The sequence below is a fragment of the Tetranychus urticae genome, chromosome 2, assembly GCF_039701765.1.
Source record: "Tetranychus urticae isolate SD_2017Ah chromosome 2, NJAU_TeUrti_SD_1.0, whole genome shotgun sequence".
NCBI lineage: Eukaryota > Metazoa > Arthropoda > Arachnida > Trombidiformes > Tetranychidae > Tetranychus > Tetranychus urticae.
In genome coordinates this window covers 5095821-5110460 of record NC_142959.1, presented here as the reverse complement: position 1 = coordinate 5110460, position 14640 = coordinate 5095821, and the positions used below count along the sequence as shown (strand labels likewise).

The window sequence follows — 14640 nt, the reverse complement described above, 5'->3', positions numbered from 1 at the left end:
TAATTGTAATGATAATGTATAACAATTGGAAGCTTTCATTATCTAATTAAATGATGTAAATTTAATAATCAACAAATCTCATCTGAATTACAAAATTGGCGCTTCTTGATTTGCTTTTGCTGTTGTCTTACCATTTCCCGCTCACTCAAATGTTAACTGGTGGTGAAAATGGACAGTACCAATGATCAGTTGATTAGTTAATTGCTTTTATGTGAAAGGATAAATTACCATTTAGTTTACTTGTTTTGATAAGCTGTTGAAGTTGAATTGCTACATTTAACACATCTATAAGTTATTAAAAAAAGTGTATATAATAACTGTGATTCTTTTGAAATTAAAAAGGTACCATCTTGGGTTGTTAATTATAGCTAGTCTCTTACAAGCTAACAGCAATAGCTTTTTTAACCTACACACAGACAGATTAAAATAAGTTATCATCATCAACCTTTTTAATTTCATGTGAATCATATTATTTTAATGATCTTCTCAATATGTATATTTATATTTATGTGTGTGTGTGTATTGCTAGTAACTTCATTGGTAAATCACATCAACATTATGACCATCAACTAAACCAAACCCAACTCCCACTCTAATATATCAAGTAGAGGTAAGATGTTTTCATTTTAATAACTATCGGTAGATACAAAATAAACTTAATTAAAGTTAAATGTTGAACACATTTATTAACTTTTAATGTAACAATTACACTTAAAATATTTTTTACATTTCTCTCTCAACAGATACAGAGATCAATAAGAACTTCAAGTTAATCATTATGATTGCCATTCATACCTGTTATAAATCAAAAAAGGATCCAGTGATGGTAACGGAAACACCAACATCTCATTGAACTCAAAACTCAAGACAAATTGAACTTTACTCAAAGTTATCTCATTTATCTTCTATTGAGACGTTTACATGGTTAAATTGTGGTCATGGTTGTTGATCATAAATCTGGTTTTAGACCGTCTCTGTAACCAAAACCCATGCACACTTTCCACAAGAAAATTCTGATATCAGTGGCTTTCTTTTGGATAAAAAATAAACACTTTTAGGATGGTGTTGATGGTAAAGATGAAACGGGATTGGAATACTTATAGTTTAAATTCATCATTCATCTCAAGGCATCATGATAGTGATTTGAAATATTTCATTTTTTCACTCTTTCGTTTTTCAGTATTGATCAGCTTTCTCAAGGCAACAGTTATAATCAACAAGTATCATGAGATAAAGATGAAAAGCAGATTTTTGTTTTTTTTGGAGAGATGACATTTCGGCTGATTTTCAGGAAAAGTTGTCATCAATCATATTCAAACCAGTATCACCAATTCAATATTTGAAACTAATACTCGCACAAGATATGAAGGAGAGCGAAAGACAAGCCTAGTGACTGTTAACTAACTCAATGCACACCTTAATTATGAGCTTACCAAATGAAAATTTGGCTTCAGGTAATTGTACTACCAACTAAGATAACTAGCTAAATAATCATAATAATATTCATAAATGGCAATTTCTCACTCTTATTTAGAGTTAACCATTTTTTTATTCAAAACTTGCCTTGTCATTATCAGCCCTATCAAATGATTTGGGAGTATCAAATATCATTAAGTAAAAGTATAAATCTTGATTATTATTTAATAATAATATTATTAAATGAATGACTTTCTGCTAATTGATTCATCAATTGAATCATCCAATGGTTTCATTTCAATGCTGCAGGTTTCTTGTAAAGGTATCATTATGATTTGTGTTTACCTCTTTTTGACTTATTTAGATGAAATGAAAATCATTATCATCATCATTAACAATATTATTATGTATATTATAATTAAAGGTTAAGTGTTTTCAATTTCACTTTGCTAGGATTTTTTTGCTCAGTTTTACATTAACCTCACACAATAATGAATGATAATTGTATTAAATCGTAAGTTATGACTGATTGAGCTTGATTTATTAGTACATATTAATATTATACTGATTATCATTTTTTATTATCATTACTATTATTTTTATGCATCAAAATGATTGATAATGTTGTTTAGATAATAATAATGATTGCATTATCAAGCTTACCCATGATATCCGAGGTTCGTTTGGTCGAATCATCAAGTGATGAACAATTAGAAAGTCCACTTTTTCGTTCAGATGATATCTCAGAATCTGAACCTTTAAAGTTTGACCCACCAAAATCACTTGTTGAATCTTTTGATCGTCGTTTATTGGCCTCGAGTAGATCATTAAGAAAGGCCAAATCAGCATACAATGATCTTTGCTTCTCTGACATTGAAGATTTTCTAATCTCTTTTTCCAACATTTCACCATAAGGTCCTCGCAAAGGTTTTTTGGTATATCGAGGTCTCGTTAAAGACGATGAACCAGAGACACTTGGAGTACTTGGAGTGCTTGGAGGACCAACTGAACTACCACCCAAAGTTTGACCCAAAGGAGAACCTCTTGAACCCATTAAAAGACCTCCAGGATAAGTTAACGTTGAACTTTCGGAATAATCAAGAGATGAATTTGAATATTGACCCGCTCCGCTACTGCCGCTACCACCAGCAAGAGATCCAATTGATGAGGATACATTTAATTGGGATGTTGATGAACTTGCCCTCTTGGTTGATGATGATAATCGACGTGAATTGATATCAGATGAGCTTCCACCTACTGTTGATGCTGTTGCTGATGTTGACATTAAATTATCATCAAGTTTACTTGATGAATCCTCTTTAAAATCAGTTGAACCAACCGATGCTTTGGCTGATCTAATTAAATCAACAATATTAACTGATTCACTTCCTAGCCGACCGGTTGTGTCTGAATGGTGTCTTTCAATATTCCGATATTTTTCACGAATTGGACTTTGGTTAGAGGATAAATAATTAATTGATGAACCTTCATCTTTAATTGAATCTGATCCGCCTCCACTGGCATTTCTTTTAATTAACTCTCTATCAGACGAATCATTATCATCATCAATTTGTCCCAAAGGTAATACGGCAGAAACTGTTCTCCTATGAACACTTGGTCTGTAATCACGATCACGATGTTGTTCACTTTTCTGTTCACCTTGTTGTTCCTGGTCACTTGAAGACCGCTGGGCTTCAGTCTTTTGGTCCTTCAAGGCTGACCCATCATCATCTTCACTGTAATCTATTTGCTGGGGTCTTTGATCTTCTATTTCTTCACTTTCTAAAAGAGACTCGCTAGAACAAGAGACCCTTCCCTCGGGCAAAGATGATTTACGCGAAGGTGAAAAAGTTTGACCTGTAATTGCCTGGGTTCCCTTTTGCTCTCTAGTAATTACATTTTGAACCGACATTGGATGTTGATCACCCATTAAAATATGACCTTTACGTCGAAACCTTTTCTCTGGTAAAATGGTTATTCGTGAGTCATTAACATGACACGAATTATCTCCAGTTTTACCTTTCAACTGACAATTAGCACCCTCATCCACATTGCTGTTATTACTGTTATTATTATTGTTGTCATTGTATTCCAATAAGTTATCTGCCTCTAGGCCTTCTCTCTCCTCTGTATCAACTTTAGGTGTTAATGAGGATGAAGAAGAGTATGGCGGTGGTAATTCATCTAATGAAGAATGAGACAATCGATGTGACCTTAACTCTCCTAGATCAATGGATTGATTCTGACGAAATGGACTAGTACAGGATAGTTTAGGGGCACGACGGTACGCAACTGAACCAGATCCACTGGGTTCACCAAGGTTGAGACAACTACCTAAACTAGGCAAAGTTTCTGATGCTGTTGATAGCGATTCACTGTCAGACGGTGTTGTTCCGTCATCGCAATTAAAATCTAATTGTCGTTGCATTGAAGCTGGCACTGTTGATGGTGGTAGTGGAGGTGGTGGTGGCGGTGGAGGCGGTGGTGGTGGTATAGATGTAATTGGCTTTACTTGTTGGTCTTTCATTTTATCACTTTTACCTTTAATCCAAGAAGGTTTTAAGCGATCTTTCAGCTGATTATATTTTATTGAATCACTTGTTTGATGACAATTTCGTCTAGGTAAAGTTGAACATTGATTTTCTTTGGATGGGTCTTTTTTCGCTGGAGGTTGCAACTTGGCGATTCCACCATGCTGTGTATCAGTATTATCATTGACATTGTTATTTCCATCATTAGATGTTGTTTCCTCTTCAACAACTGGATCCAATCGATTTGGCATAATTATCAATGATGTACTTCTTCTAAGATCCATTTTTGATTTTACTTGATTGTCACTTTGTTTAGTGTTGGAAGATGAAATTGATAATGAACGAATCAACGTTGAATCGAGCTTAGAAGAACATTTGTCAATAGCAAGTTCATCAACTTGACTTGATTCCATTGATGATGATACTGTGGCTAAATTAACTGTGGATGGCGATGAAGATCGAGATGTCGGTGAAGAGGCTGATGGAGAGGCCATCATCATCAGTGAACCTCTCCCAATACTATTTTTATTCCTTGAATCTTTCCTTTTATTTTCTCTAAGTAAAACTACTCTATCCACTGATTTAGCTCGAATTGTCGTCTTGACTCCATCAACAATACACTTGTCATCATCGTCATCATCTTGAGCAGCAGCAGCAACAACAAGAGCATCTACATTTATCTCTTTCCTCTTCTGTTTCTCCTCATCATGATTATCATTAACTGAACCAGCGGTTAATTTTTGCTTTTTAACTAATCCGGAAACTGTTTTAGTGTTAAACCCAAATCTATTGCTTCTTACACTATTGCTATTGCTGTGATTATTATGATTATCATGGGCTGTAACAGTGTTATTCAAGCTAACATTATGGTTACTGTTGTAACTATCAACATCACAAGATTTGGAAAACAAATTTCTGTTCGTTAATTCCCTTAATTTTGGATGGCCTGAACGTCTAGGAAACAATGGCGCAGTTGGTGGTAAAGATGGTGATGATACTTTGGTGGATTCTTTGGTTATTAATAATGGAGCTGCTGATAATGAACGACGAAATTTCCGGATAGTACCAAATGGGGTTGATTGTACCTCAACATTTGTCAACAATGGTATTGGTGGGAATGCTGGATTAACATCAGAGTTGGTTAAATCACTCAACTGTCGCACTGTTTTCAATTTGTGATTTGTCTGGCTGGATACAGTTGAAGGTGTTGTTGATGGCGGATTTGTATTTAAACTGGATCGATTTGAATCACTTACAGATGAAGCTCGAGATCTACTACCTGATCGTGTTCGATATTTAGTACTATCAAGATTTGATAATAAAAGCCTGATTCGTTCTAACTCGGCTTGATCAGTTGTATTTAATCCATTATTGGCATTTGAAGATTCACTTAACTGTTTCAAATCGCGCTTGGCTTTTGAAATATCTCGACGTCGAGGTTTCACATAAACTGTATCTCGTTGTTGATGATGTTGATCATTGTGTTGATTAGATTTTGTTAATAGCTGCTGTTGTGATAACTCTTTATTGTGCTTACAATCAATTTGAACTGGATGTAAAACTGGTCGAGGTACATTTGACTCATCTTTGGTATTAGCTTTTTCACCTCTAACCAGATTAATTTTACATTTATTAACTAATGAAGATGTTGATGAATGATGGTTAATTGGTGGTTTACCAAATTTGGTATCCCTTTTGCGATCTTGTCCATTGATGGTGAAGTTCATTACTTCATCACTACAACTAGTACAATTAGCCACTGAATTAATTGTCTCAACTGATGATTGTAATTTAGTAACATCCTCTGCACTCTCAAAAAATGTCCAATTGACTTCATCAAGAAAACTGTTGATATGATTGTTGTTGTTAATGTAATTGTTTACTTTAGTTAAATTGGTGTGGTTATGATAATTATTATTATTATTTTCTTTTTGATGTTTAAATTGGTCAATTGATGAAAGTGTTGACCAAAGATCACTTAAGTCACTTAAATTGTAATTTGAATCTTCCAATTTGTCTTGAAAATGTTTTAACTCACTTGAAATACTTTCAAGAGTTTTACAGAGCTCAATCCAACTGTGTTGAAGATCATCTTTACTAAAAATGTCACACTGATTATTAATTGAATTTGATGGTTGCTGATGGCTTTCAAGCTGATTAACATTCAATAAACTTGCTGCTAGTGTTGGCCAACTTTTACAAATCCTACTGGAACTGGCTTTAATCAATGAAGTGATATCATCAAGATGATCATTACAAGTTCTGGTAATATTAGGATTTTTACTGTCGTCACAAGAAACACAACTATTCAATCCTGGATAGGAAAGACACCGTCCATTGTTGAGGTAATTATTGAATTTTGATTTAGAGTTAACTTTAATTCCTCTGTTGAAATTGTACTCATTATCATCAACATTATCACTGCAGATATGAACTGAATCAACATCGCAACTCTTTTTACTTTCTGCTCTTCTTTTACAGCTACTTTCATCAAAACCATCACCCTTTTTCTTCTTCTCATCTCCATCTTCATCGTCGTCTTCATCAACACAATCATCTTTATCTCCATCATGGTTGGCTTGTTTATAATTAGAATGGTTAAAATTGGCATCACAGCAAGGTGATGAAGATTCGTTTGCTGTTGCTGCTTCTTCTGCTGTTAATGTTGAGCAAGATGAAAAGAAACAGCTTGATCTATGCCATGGTAAACACTGATTTTCCTGCGCACTTACAAAATTAATATTATGACATCGGTTGTTGTTAATGTTTTCCTGATTTTGCTGTTTCTTAATATAATAATTATCCCTGGTTTTGGTATTACTGGTAGTTTCACAAAAAAGAAGGCACAGAGTTGATCCACTTGGTAAAATGGGACAATCACTTGAAATGAACGTTGAATCTACACCAGTGGAAATTAAATCATGTGAAGGCAGAGTTGGCGAAATGCGGGGAAAAAACTGATCACTGTCACTATTTACATCATTATTATGGTTGACATTAACATATGAAAAGGATTGAATTGAAGTAGCAATGGTAGCAGTAGTGGTGTTAGCTGATTGTTGCTTTTCACAAAACGTTTTATTCTTAATATCCCGAGTGGTTGTGATACAGTTGAAATTATTTTTCCATCCACTGTTCAGATTACAAGAGCTAGTTGATTCAAGCTCACAGCATCCACCTCCAGTTAAGGTTTGGCAATCTTTTTTACTACACCAACAAAAGGATGGAAGTGAGTGGGTTACAATACAATCCTGATTGTTGCTGAATTGACGATGATGAGCATGATGATTGAAGCTGTTTGATTCACCAAAAGATGGTGAAGCTGAAAGAGATGATGATCTGATAAACTTTGGTTTACTAATGGATTTCAAAGTTTCCGATTTTGTGACAGGAACCGTTGCTGTTATTATTGATGGTGATCCTGATGTAAGGGAGGCACAAGAAGAGACTGATCTCGGTGATAATGTTGATGGTGATGAGGATAAAACTGAGCTCACAAGGTATCCATTTTGATGGTTAGCATGATTAGGATAAAGTCCAGTTTCAAGTGATGAACAATTTGGCGAAAGTAGCCATGTCTGTCCATCAAGAGTCGATGGTTTCATCAGTTACACCTGACAAAAGTCAAAATAAATTTGTTGGTCAGTATAACAGCACAAAATATATTTGGTTTTTTATCACAGAGTCAACAAAACAACAAACAAAACAGGATTCAAAAATCGTTGAGATAAGATGAGTAACCACGAACAGGATAAAGTTAAAGTAAATGAATGAACAACACAAGTTTTTACAGGTAGTTTACACAGTTTAAAGCTCACCAAAATGAACCACAAATTAAATCACAAACAAATTTTTAGGAGCAACATTAGTAAATAAACAAATATAAAACTGTTAAAATGTTGATGACTTTTTTTGACGACTCGCCATCATCTTAATCTGATCTTATCCTGACGGTTAAGTAAAGCAAAGTAAAAAAAAGTAGAAACAAATGTTGATTGTTGAAGTGATATTTTTGTGTTAAAATTTTGTCGCCTAATCAACTAAAATTACGCTTGTTGATCTTGTCCTAATAAATACTTAACTTTGGTCTCTACACAAATAGATGTACATCTTGTACTGGACAGCTTTTTCAATGAATCTTGAAAAATGTTTCGAGACGATAACAACAGACTGAAACAATAACAATAAGGTAAGTTTAAACAACAAGACAAGTAATCATAATAATAAGTAAAGAATCGCCTTATTCTGAATCTTATTTCAACTTATCTTCCCTCTCTCCTTCTTTCTCTCTTTCTCTCTCTCTCTCACTCTTCTGATTTTCTTGCAGTTTTGATAGTAATGTCAGGTCAGTTGAGATATGTGGTGAAGATATTGTTGAGCTTTCCAATGAATAGTTTATACTGACAAGTTGAAGAGAGGTAAGCAAAGGTAAAAAAGGTAAGAAAACGATCAAGAGGAAGAAGATGAAGAAAAGCTTTTTTTCTAGTTACTTTCTTAAGACCGGTCTAGTTAATGTTACTCTCTTGCCTTCATCATTTCCATCACCATCATTTTCATCTTTCTTTCTCTCTCACACTCACTTAATTTTCTTTCAGTTCATCACCATCCATTTTTACCTGATCAGCCTAGACCGAAGAAGATGACCAAAGCCCGCCTCAAAACCGGTAATCATTGGAAAACAAGTAAAGAGGAAGGAAGAAAGGATGAGAAAGAAAGCAAAAAAGAGGATAAAACGATGAAAGACGAAGAAGATGATTTTAAAAAAAATGAAAGATGATGTAGGCTGGATGAGAAATAGAGGCTTTAAGTAAACATTTACTTGACCATTCAAAGTTAAATTGTTAGTCAATAATAACTTTCATCAAATTTTGGGTGATCTTTTGCATCTGAGAGTCTTTTGCATCTTTTTTCATCTTCATCTTCGTCTCTTTTTTTGTTTCATTTTTCACCAACAATTGTGAGCCTCTTCAATTGAATCCTCTTTGATGAACCGATTATTTAACAAATTGTTGAAAACTTGTATCAGTATCATGAAATATTTTCAGGTAAAGATGAAGAAGATACTTGGTCAAGATGGTAAAGGTTGAGAAGGAGTTGAATTGAAAAATAGAGTCAAGAGGTAAATATGATGGTGATGCTGAATTTATTGAAGGAGGTGAAGATGAGGATGAAAAAAAAACAGAAAGGATGAATGGGAATTGAAGTGAAGACAAAAGGCTTTTACTTGATCATCTTACTGTTTTTTTTCATCCAAGACAATTTAACATTCAAATAAGTTGATTGACAATCAATGATTGACTGTTTGTTGCTCATGGTAGGTTCAACACCTTAACCTATCATCCTGATCATCATTATATTATTTTGTAAACCATCAAAGGTTAAATCATACTCATGATTACATTTAATTTGATTGATCAGAACCATTTAATTTCAACGTGTTCCATTAAAAGTGAGTAAAAAAACAAAGATTAACCTTTTTTTATGTGTTGACCCACAACAATGAGAATAAGAAGCTGATAGAAACCATTTGTTGAATCATTTTCTAGCAAAGGGTTAGCCTTTTTTTAATCATTTATATGAGTAACTGATGGTTATTAAGATATTATTTAGCAATAGAAGAAATAATTTCATTGATAATGCGAATATTAACTGGTAAACTCAAAGTGAATCCAGTGATTGTAATAAATTATCAACATTTGTTGATAATTTGTTCCATGTTTACATCCATGTTTATTTTTAGATGTAGATTCAACATCATTGTTATTTGTTTACATTTTGCTTGTTTTATAATCTTTCATTCATCTTTTCTCTTCTCTTCTTCTTAGATCATCATCCCTTCATTGATGCTCCTGGTTGTTCATCTTCTTGGATCCATTACTTTCGATTCGTTATGCTCTTTGAATTGTAATTATTTTGGAACTTCCATTTTGAATCTGACAGTGAATGAAGTAAAATAGAAACGCAAGTCGACCTCACATTTTCTCGCATCTTCATCCCTTTCTTTTCTTCTTTTTCCTCTAAATCTTGTTTACCTTTTCCATGCATCCTTTCAATATCATTAACATGATTATCTTCCTCTTCCTCTTGTAGTTATTTTACTCGTAAATGGCCATGATGATGAAAATCTTAACATTTTCCTATCACCTTGCAACTGCCATTAGACAAAGTCATCTTGGATGTTATTAACAGTCTATCAAGCAATTAAGGAATTAGGAGGTTATCTTGAAGGTTATGGAGTTTATCAATAGTTTCATTGAGGAATCAGAATAGCCGCGATTTAATCGGATTGGATCACCAGTTATTCCCTTCATCCATGTACTCCATACTTATCAGCGGTGTAAATTATACTAATATATGATCGTCTTCATAACCATCATCATTATCAATAAATTTGAAAACTATTCATGAAGGATCCTCAACATTGATCGGTATTCATCAATGAAATTGGAGTCAAAATGATGAACTGCTTGAAAACAATGATATCAGCCATGATCAAAGTGGAATAATTTCTTATTGTGATTCAACAAAAGTCATTTTTCATCTAGAATTTCATGATTAGGCAAAGAAATCACATCCAAATCAGATTGAATTTAAACAAAATTTAACGACAAGAAAACTGTCGATTTGAATGTTTTGAAAACAAAAGGTAATTCGATTTCTAAACATAAATTGCTAATTCTACTAATCATTGAAAATTGTTCAATTCCTCTCTCTTTTTGCAACATTTTCCAGGTATTAAGTCTATCAAAGGGAAACGTAAGCTCACTTTTTGTTTTACTTTTCTTAACGAATTAAATTTCGCTGAATTATTTGACAAAAACCGGTGTTACAAACATTGGTAATTATAAACAGAAAAAATAACAAAAATAAAATATAAGTTGTCATCTTGGACATTTACAAAAAAAGATGTGGTCGGTCTAATCGCATCTCACAATTGTCAGCTTTATGAGCATCATTTTGCTCCATTCATCCTTCACACAAATCATCATAGTTATCACCTAAGATTTAAAATGCGATAAATCGTTTATCTGATTGGATTGCAGTTGATGAAACAGACACTGAACTTATCAATGTATCAATTATTTGGAGCTCGTATTTAAGAAAAATCTCGTTTGATTTGTAGTTTCAACCAACAGCATAACTACTCATCTAGCAAGATTATTTTTATCCTTTCGTTTTGGAATGTTATCATTCAGAGGCTCAAATTCTGGCTGCAATATAAGATGCGGGAATCAGAAGACACCTGGATGATGTTTTCATAGGTTTTAAGGTCCAAGAATCAGCAGCATTTGAATGGGCATCGTTTTATCGTTCAACGATTCTTATATTTCTTCAAATATAAAAATTTCAAACTACTCATTTTATCAAAACATCGATGTAATCAATAAGACAAAATTTCGCCAAGTTGTCTCCCAGCTGTTTGATTTCGTCTTTTTGTCATCACAATCAGTTGAGACTCTATTTAGCATCTATTTATTCAGCATCATGATCAGCCTATTCTTGGCGAATCCACTGTTTACTTTTCAAATTATTTAAGTTGATAACAAGAGCAATCGTTTGTTTCGAACGATTTCACAACAAAATTTCATTTATTCAATGATAAGCATTTAACTTTCAATTAACTATAGTTTAGCTGCTCTTTGACCCTCTAATGATCCATTATTTGAGGTGAATATTTTTTAAATAAAGTAAACTACACTTCATGAACATTTATTTTGAATCGACCTAATTCACTGTCGTTAGGTTAAGTAAACTGCTACCCTTCAATAATTCACATCAATCAGGATTTAATCAAGTTAACAACTTTTTGTTTAATAACAATTTATCATGTAAATTATCAATTTTAACTAATGCGCCTTGCAAGATACTAGTTACTTCCAGTTAAGATCAAGTATCAAAAGATTGTATCTTTTCAATTTGAATCCGCCAACAGCTGGAAATTTTTATTGTCATCTTCGGATTTGATTTAGCTTAAAATTAGGTGTAATGACACTGTGATACTAATCATCAATTTCATCTACAATTGATATTCTGTGATATGTTTACCTGAATTCTCGGGTTTTATACAACCTTGCTTGAGTATACCTCAAGTGCAAGGTAATAATAACTTGTTAATGTTAATGTACTTTAATTTGGTGACAAAACTTGTTAATTGTGATTACCGTGAACAATTTGGTTCTGTTTGTCAATTTGTTATTTCCAGTTACCTTCATTTCATGGGTTCATTAAAGTTAAATCTGAATCTAATTATGGTAATTATTACTTTTTCCTCAATGATTTACCTTCTCTACTAATCTCAGTTTCTTCTTATTCAATCATTTCTTGTTTACTCTAAAACATTGTAAATCTTGACTGATTATCAAATTATCATGTTAAATAGTAATATTACTAAACTTCAATGGATCGACATCACAAGATTTTCACGTTTACCATAAATCACTCTATTAACCTTTTTTCACAACTGTTTGTAAATTGAAATTAAATTGTTTCTCCAAGAAATATCTTCAAAAAAAGCCATTTAATATAACCAGCACCAGAAGAGTAAAGTTTTTGCTGTTTTTTCATTAATAAATTACTGTTAAAACAAACAAAACTTGTATTAAAGTAAATTGTTTACATCAATATGTATAAAATATTATTTATTGATTAACAGAGAGTAGCCAAGTACATCGTACAATGTATTAATGTATTTGCTCTTGATTGAATATCAACTTTAACCTAACCTTTTTGTATCAACTCAATGTTTTTATGGTTAGATTAAACATTAACAGAACACTGTTATTGATTGATTCAAATTTATATGTAAAGTTACATCAAAACAATTTGTGATTATTTAATTCAAGTATTGCGCTTCTGGATTGCCAGCTGCTTTTAAGCGGGAAAGGCTTGTAGCGTAGAAACAATAGTTGCTTGTAAGACGCAACAATTTTCTTACCTTTTCTGTTATCATAATAACTTCTAGGTTTTAATTTATTTTAACTGCGATCGTCCTTTTAGGTTTCCTTGGAACAACAATTATCTAGTGATTTATTTTACCAGCAAGGGTTGTGGAGGAATAAAGCTCAAAGAGGTTTGGCGAGTTTAGGCTCAAAGAAGGTGAGTTGTGCTTTGTGTTTATTCAATTTAACAGTTGATCACATCATTTTCTTAGCTTACTATTTGAGTACCCACATAATTGAATTTACCCTTCATCTTGATCAACCAAATGGCTCAATAAGCTCCTGTTAAAGCTCTCATTTATCTTTGGCATGTTGTTTGTTTATTTGCTCATCATTCTCATCATCACTTCATCGTCTTTTCTCATCCTTGGTCATCTCCTTTTTAGGCAACTCCACATCAAATAAAAAGAAGGAATGAATGGTGAAACATAGGGAAAGAGGAAGAAACAGCCCAAAAAAATGATCCAAGAAGGAGGTGAAGCAGGTATGGCAAGGTGAAGGCAAAGAAAAGGAACAATATAGCAAGGCTTAGGTCAAAAATTTATATATTGGTATGTATTATTTATTATCACGTATTATTTTAGGTGTTTTGGGCCTGGTTCAGGAATGTAATAAAACATTTTGATAATTTCGTGACCCATTGCAAATATGAAGGTATTAATTAACTGTATTTCTTCTAATTTTTCTTGTCTTTTCTTAATTATTTTAGACAAATGGAAATGCTATTGCTGTGCTCATTAAATTGGATCCTAATAAAAAGATGAAATCACGGAAATCATTGTTAGACTGATGAATACGGTCAAAATGTTGATGATATTCAGACCAAACAACATTGATAGCTGGTCATCAGAAGTTTTGTGTTATCTTGATGGCTTTTTCATCATTTGAACATACAATGAACAAAAGAAACGTTTTGCACTCTATCTGTGTAATTGACACTTTTTTAGGATTGGATTTGGTGAATAATAATAATGATAATTTACTGGAAGTGAGAAGTTTACCCAAAGTACATAAAGTACATAAACAACAAGATGGAAGGCAGAAAAAGAAGGAAAAATATTGAGGAAAGCAAATTTTTTTGGCAACATCCCTACTGATAAACTCTTTCTGATTTATTTTGTCTTAAGGTTCTTTTTTAGCTGATTTGTTGGTCAACATGAATGCAGAAGTAGACCAAAGAGTGTCCATTATCAATATCTTTTTTTCAATTTAAGCCCAGCAAGAGATCAATAGTGAATATCAAGGCTGACAAAATCAACTGTAACGGACAAGAAAAGTACATCGCTATCTACATAAATCAACTGAATGGTAATGCACAGCTACATCAACGACAACAAAACCATCAAACTAATCAAAGTGTTCAACATTTGATGTGATTATCTTACCTTAATCTTGACTAATTTTTCTACTTTCTTCCTCTCACTCTATTAGTCTGCCCAATAATTAAAACATTAAAATTATTTTGTTATTATAGCTAATGGTATATTGGAACATGCAAACATTCACCAAAAAAAAAGAGTCAACGATCGAGCCAATTTCATTTGGAATTGAAAATGCAAAAAAGCAAGAATAAAAAATCACATCCATTTGACCCAAAAGAGGCTCCAATGTGCTTTTTTCATTTACTTTTACCTGATTAGATTCAATTGAGATTAAAAATCAAATGATGCTCATGATGGCTCCATTAATATTGATTCAAATCTAGTTTTTTTCTTGCTCAATTTGAATCGTATGAAGAAAAATTTCCACTAAAT

The 14640-nt window shown here is 32.8% G+C and overlaps 1 protein-coding gene and 1 long non-coding RNA gene across 51 annotated transcripts in view; one reads left to right on the top strand and one right to left on the bottom strand.

Annotated features, from left to right (window-relative positions):
- LOC107366407 (uncharacterized) overlaps positions 1-7552 on the bottom strand; it is a 35964-nt gene extending 28412 nt beyond the window's left edge. The window contains exon 1 of the mRNA XM_015934009.3: positions 2080-7552. Coding sequence (XP_015789495.2) covers positions 2080-7552 — 5473 coding nt within the window. The remainder of the gene's footprint in view (positions 1-2079) is intronic.
- LOC107366410 (uncharacterized) lies at positions 9-14364 on the top strand. 50 transcript variants are annotated; one of them, XR_016199252.1, is made up of 15 exons: positions 27-342; positions 530-610; positions 744-1454; positions 2332-2997; positions 3559-6292; positions 6429-7709; positions 8050-8136; positions 8275-8384; positions 8543-9396; positions 9773-9908; positions 10038-10593; positions 10680-10703; positions 12945-13043; positions 13273-13437; positions 13596-14364. It is a non-coding gene; the product is annotated as an uncharacterized LOC107366410 (long non-coding RNA). The 50 variants fall into 50 exon arrangements; XR_016199230.1 differs by having other exon boundaries at positions 36-610; positions 2332-6292; positions 6429-7740; ... (1 more) ...; positions 9203-9261; positions 9325-9396; XR_016199232.1 differs by having other exon boundaries at positions 39-610; positions 2332-6292; positions 6429-7740; ... (1 more) ...; positions 8993-9066; positions 9266-9396.
- The last annotated feature ends 276 nt before the right edge of the window (positions 14365-14640 follow it).